At 56.3% G+C, this 5,863-nt stretch overlaps 1 protein-coding gene across 1 annotated transcript in view; it reads left to right on the top strand.

Moving 5' to 3' along the window:
* MAFB (v-maf avian musculoaponeurotic fibrosarcoma oncogene homolog B) overlaps positions 1-2,525 on the top strand; it is a 5,124-nt gene extending 2,599 nt beyond the window's left edge. Inside the window, 2 exon segments of the mRNA XM_005871282.2 lie at positions 5-313; positions 316-2,525. Of these exon segments, the coding sequence (XP_005871344.2) occupies positions 5-313; positions 316-658 (652 nt within the window). The 3' untranslated portion in view covers positions 659-2,525.
* The last annotated feature ends 3,338 nt before the right edge of the window (positions 2,526-5,863 follow it).

Genomic DNA, 5,863 nt, shown 5'->3' on the forward strand with positions numbered 1-5,863 from the left:
GCAGCTCGGTGCCCTCCTCTGCCAGCTTCAGCCCGACCGAACAGAAGACCCACCTGGAGGACCTGTACTGGATGGCGAGCACCTACCAGCAGATGAACCCGGAGGCGCTCAACCTGACGCCCGAGGACGCGGTGGAGGCGCTCATCGGCTCGCACCCTGTGCCACAGCCCTTGCAGAGTTTCGACGGCTTCCGCGGTGCGCACCACCACCATCATCACCACCACCCACACCCACATCATGGGTACCCGGGCGCCGGCGTGACCCACGAAGAGCTGGGCCCACACGCTCACCAGCACCATCACCACCATCACCCCGCTTCTCCGACGACCAGCTCGTGTCCATGTCCGTGCGCGAGCTGAACCGCCATCTGCGGGGCTTCACCAAGGACGAGGTGATCCGCCTGAAACAGAAGCGGCGGACCCTGAAGAACCGGGGCTACGCCCAGTCGTGCAGGTATAAACGCGTCCAGCAGAAACACCACCTGGAGAATGAGAAGACGCAGCTCATTCAGCAGGTGGAGCAGCTTAAGCAGGAGGTGTCCCGGCTGGCCCGCGAAAGAGACGCCTACAAGGTCAAGTGCGAGAAACTCGCCAACTCCGGCTTCAGGGAGGCGGGCTCCACCAGCGACAGCCCCTCCTCTCCCGAGTTCTTTCTGTGAGTCGTGGCCATCCCGGCCCCTGTCCTTGCCCGGCCCGGACTCCCCGTCCCCAGTTCCCAGCCCCAGACTCCCCTGGACCCTGTCCCTGCCACAGCCACAGCCTTGACCTGTTTGACTTGAGGGAGAGGGAGGAAGGGCGCGCGGGACGCGAGCGACGGGAGGGCGCGCGGGCAGGCAGGGGACCTTGGCCAAGGCGAGAACAGCGCGCGCCAGCGCTGCCTCCTAGACTGGAGCAGAGCCAGAGAGAGACGAGGGGGTGGGGAGTCCCGGAGCAACTTTTCTTCAGGCTGGAGGGCTACGAGGCATAGTCCTGAGGAGTCGCCACGGGCCGTCAGGAGACTCCTGGCTTTCTGAACTTTGTGCGTTAAGCCGGGGCCGCTACCTCACGGCCAGGAAGAGAGCAGCGAGGAGAGAGGGACCCTGGCTTCCTGGCAGGCGCGAGGCGAGGAAGGAAAGACAGACGGACCTGTCTGCCCAGGGTCCGGAGAACACTGGCTCTCAGCCCCGAGACGCGGGCCTCAGTTAGAACATTCTGCGCGCAAAGATCATCAGTTTTATTGCCTGCTCGATTATATAGAAAAATACGAAAATCTGCATTAAAAATATTAATCCTGCATGCTGGACATGTATGGTAATAATTTCTATTTTGTACCATTTTCTTGTTTAACTTTAGCATGTTGTTGATCATGGATCATAACCCCTTGTTTCTTTGAGTGAGAAGGGAACGCAGTTTGGAAACTCCGGTGGCTGCTTGCCGGGTGTCAGTCCCGGCTGTCGGCTTGTAAATACCCGCCTGCCAAACCGCTTAGAGAACGTGGCAGCAAAGTGAGTGTCGTCTTTGTTTGGGTTTATTATTATGGCATTTTTTTTGTAAGTAAAAAAAAAGTTGTGGGCATTGTGCATCAGAAAACAACTTTGTCTTGGGCACTTTTGAAAGTTGCTTGTTTTCTCCGCTCCCCTGCCCGCACTGGGTCCTCTTTTCCCTTCCGCTTTAGTTTTCCATTTTGTTGGTTTTGAGAGAAAGAGGACTGGGGTCCCAGAACCCCAGGACCAGGACAGGGCAGCTGCAGAGTTTCAAACCCCAACGGCTCCAAGTGGTAGGTCCTTGCTTCCACTTTGTATTTTATGGCTAAACGGACACCCCTAACATGAAGGAAAGGAAAACATCGTGTTTGCTTTTTTAATTGCAATCAGAATCACCCTGGGGTCCCTTCACAACCCTCCAGGCCGCTACTAATTGCTGGAGCCGCTGCGCCCCTAGGGAGACTGGCTTCACCAGCTGGACACTGCCCAATGGTGACCTGAACTTGTGTTAAACCAGCGTCCACACTCAGAAAGTACTGGAAACCCAAACACTGGCAAGTAATTTTGCAACTTTCACACGTTATGTGTGTTTCTTTCCCTGCTTTTGCGCTATCAGGCAGAGTTATTGGTGGTGTTCCCCCCACCCCCTTCAGTTGTATAGTAGTTATAGGGAAGATCTGGGTGTTTTTCTTTATTATTACATTTTTTCCTGCAGGTCAGTAAAAGGATTTAAGTTGCACTGACAAAAATACCAAAACGAAAGTGTATTTTTTAGTTCCCATTTGAAATTGCTGGCGCTGCTGGCCGGATGCATTTTTGAGTTTGTATTAGTTGATAAATTAACAGTAATAACAAGATTGTATGAACCGCATGGTGCTTGCAGTTTTAAATATTGTGGATATTCGTCCTGCATCAGAAACGAGCTTTAGTTTTTACAGATTCAACTGTGTTGAAATCAAATTTGCCGCAACAGAAATTGTTTTTATTTCATGTAAAATAAGGGATCAATTTCAAACCCTGCTTATGATATGAAAATATTAAAACCTAGTCTATTGTAGTTTTATTCAGACTGGTTTCTGTTTTTTGGTTATTAAAATGGTTTCCTATTTTGCTTATTAAAAGCATGGAAATGGTGTTTATTTAGAGGACTCCTGTTTGCCTGACTTTGACTTTCTTCTCTTGCCTCTTCAAGCATCGCACCAGCTTCGGAGGCACTCTCAATGCCCCTGGCCAATGGAGAAACAGACCAAGTGCAGGCAAATCTCTCCCTGGAGTGTATGTGTATGCGTGTGTGTATATGTGTGTGTATGTGTGTGTGTGTGTGTGTGTGTGTGTGCGCGCACACACACGCATGGGCTTCAAACATGTTTTCTGCTTCTCACTCTAGGTATAGACCTGACCCCAATCAGGAGCCGATTTGTGAGCAGAAGGGGGCATAAGGCACTTTTTCGAGGCTTTCAGGCTTGGGCATTGGGCCAGCCTGCTAGCCTGCCCACTCTGAAGTAGAGGTTAGCAGAGCCCAGGACTCTGGGGGCTGCCACCCTGATGGGGAAGCAGGGTCCCTCTGGCAATAGGGCTCAGTCTAGCCCTGCCACTCTGGCCGTCCTGCCTGAGCTGAAGGTTCTCAGCTCTGTCCTGCCCAGTGCATCGCTCTGGGACCAGCTGCTAGGGTACCCAGAGCTAGAGTGCCTCGTTCAGAGAGGAGGCCTTATGGAGCAGGTGGAATCCAGCACCAGGTGGAAGACCCTTCAGACAGGAAGTCCTTCTGTGCCCAGGATGCACCTGTGAGTCAGGCCTTGAGCCCTCAGCCTCACAGAAGAGCATGCATGGCCGGATCAGGACTTCAGAGACTCCCCAAAGCCGGCTTCAGAGGGGGTTTGGAGCATCATTCTGGTGCAGCAGCTCCAACAGCTCCAACCTCAGCCTGGCAGTCCCAGAACCTTTCCTTTTCCAGATTCTTAGAAGAACAGTGCCTGCCTAGGTAGCCCCCAACCCCCCTCTCAGCCTCTTGGCAACCCCATTTATAACTCAGGGTTGGCCTTAAACACCTCTGAGAGTCCCAGTAGGACCCCCCCCCCAAACCTGAGAAGAGTCCTCTGACTCTTTGGCAATGGCTGATGCTGAGGGACCTCTGGTCTCTTTGGACCCAGTGTCTGCAGTCTGGGAGACTCAGCCTTCCAGCCCTGCAGCTCTCTGGCCTGGAGTTTCTAATGTGGTTTCAGGATCGGAGGGGAAAGTGCAGAGACCCAGGCAGCAGTGCCCCAGCCGGGAGCAAAAGCTGCAAAGAGCCTTGGAAGTGGAAGGGGAGAAGAGGTTTTGACCGAGGTTCCTGGAGGCCTGGGGGTGGTGGTGGCCGGGTCTGGAAAAGGGTGGGGGGTTCCCAAAAAGTTAGGATGCAAATAATATCAGCAGTAATTTACATGTATATGGCTCATTGGAATTGTTTAGTAGGAGAGAAGTCAGAGATTCCAGTTTGAGTTAAATTCCAAGTTTATTTCACCAACCCAAAGAGGTCTGTGGAGGGAAGAAGGTGCTGGCTGTGATCTGGTCGGGAAGGAGGCTGAGTCTGGCTGAGGGTACCTGCTGCTTGCCTGCGGAGGAAGGAGCAAGGGGGTCTGATTAGTTGGTAACTGCTGTGCCAGTGCACATGCACACATCTTGGTGAGAGTATGCTCACATGTCCAAGCGTCCCCCCTTTGGGGCGAAAGAGGTCTTTCCAGGGGAGCGCTGGGAGAAACCCCGCTGCTGCGAGGCTCCGGAGACCCAGGTGATGACCAACTCCCAGTGGTGGGGGCTTGACTCACCCTGGAATCATCTCAAGGGGACTGGCTTCCTCTACCTCTAGAGTCACTTGGGCTCTGTGAGAAAGGCCTCTGGTTGGGGAGGGTCGCAGACGCCAAAGCGCGGGTTTTCCTTTCTCGGAGCACAGAGACCCAGACTGACCCAGTGACAGACATCATGACGCTGCAGCCAGAGGACGTGGGGGCTCAGGCCGGTTGGGAGTGACCAGTTGCGACTCTGAGAAGCTGACAGTCAATCCCACAACATAGCCCCGGTGACACACTGACACACAGATACGAAAACATGCACACCTTGCACCCACAGCGATGCCCTCTCAGGTACTGCTAGTCCCTTCACCAAGCCACCATTTGAGCACCAACCGGCCGCGGTACTGGCAGGCGAGAGGCAGGCGGTGAAGGCAGTGCCCAGGAGGAGGCTGAACCCTCCAAAGCCTCTAGGGCGGCTCCAGCAGCAGGCAAGCCCTGGCCACGTCTAGGCCCGCAGCCTGCCATCCAGCCGCGCGGAAGACCGAAGACCAGATACCCATAAGCTCAGGACAAAGCGAACAGCGTCCACAGAACCCCAGGCTCGTCCCACCCCGGTGGTGCCCGGCAGCCCGGTGCTCCCGGTCGGTTCCGCTGCTCCCCTCGGCTCGCGGCCTCCTTGCAATCCTCCAGGACCCCAGGGAAAATCTCCCTGCACCGGAGTCTGCCAGGCTAGCACTGGTCCCACGTAGACAGGCTGGCGCCTGCACTTGGGGACGCGCACGCAGAGACAGACACTCACAGACACCGGGACGCACGCAGGCCAGAGACCATGGCTGCTCTCCAGGCTGCACCGGGGCGGCCCTGGTCCTTTTGGATGAGAAGGCCACTTCCTGCGACCCCAGCCTCTTGCGGGTGTGCAGGAAGCTGTGCGGGCCGGATGGGCTGGCTGCGCCACCCTCAGAGGGGCGGGTTGGGATGGCGCTGGGCACAGCTTCCAGGAGCCCGGGGTCCTCGCCCTTGCGGAGGGGCGGAGTGGGGGGAGGCATCAGCTCCCTTCTTTTCTCCTGGAGTCCTTACTTTGCCAGCTCCCTTTCCTTCGTGAACTCTTCATTTCAGAAAACTGCTTCCCTCAGTTTTCCTCTCCCCTCCCCCGTCCTTTGCCTTTTATCCCGGCGCTGCCTCGCCGGAAAGGCTGTGGGAGGGGTTCTGAGGTGGCTGGCAGGTGTGGGGTGCAGTGAAGGGAGGAAGATGAGGGTCTGGTGCTCCCGGAACCACTGCCAGCTCCGGCGCCGGCGCCCAGCGGCTGGTCCGGCTATCCAGCCTTTCCCTCCATCCTTCGCTAGCGTGCCTGTGGCAGGGCTGGCTGGGGATTGACGGGAGTGAGGTCCCTGCTGCCAGAGAGGGGGCAAATCCCGGTTCTCTGAAAAGGGCCCTCGGGGAAGCTGGGGATGGGTCCTGGACCCAGATCCCTCTGTCACTCGCTCACAGCCAGCCTTTCTTCAGCCCAGGGTTGCTGGGCATTTCTGTGGCAGGACCACCACTCTCCTTGTCAGAGGTGCCCACCACCCTGCACCGGGGCGCTGCGCCTGTCCCGGGCCGCCTCCAATCAGCCTCATGGTGGGAGCTGCCAGGA

This window comes from Myotis brandtii, unplaced genomic scaffold (genome assembly GCF_000412655.1).
Source record: "Myotis brandtii unplaced genomic scaffold, ASM41265v1 scaffold333, whole genome shotgun sequence".
Taxonomy (NCBI): Eukaryota; Metazoa; Chordata; class Mammalia; order Chiroptera; family Vespertilionidae; genus Myotis; species Myotis brandtii.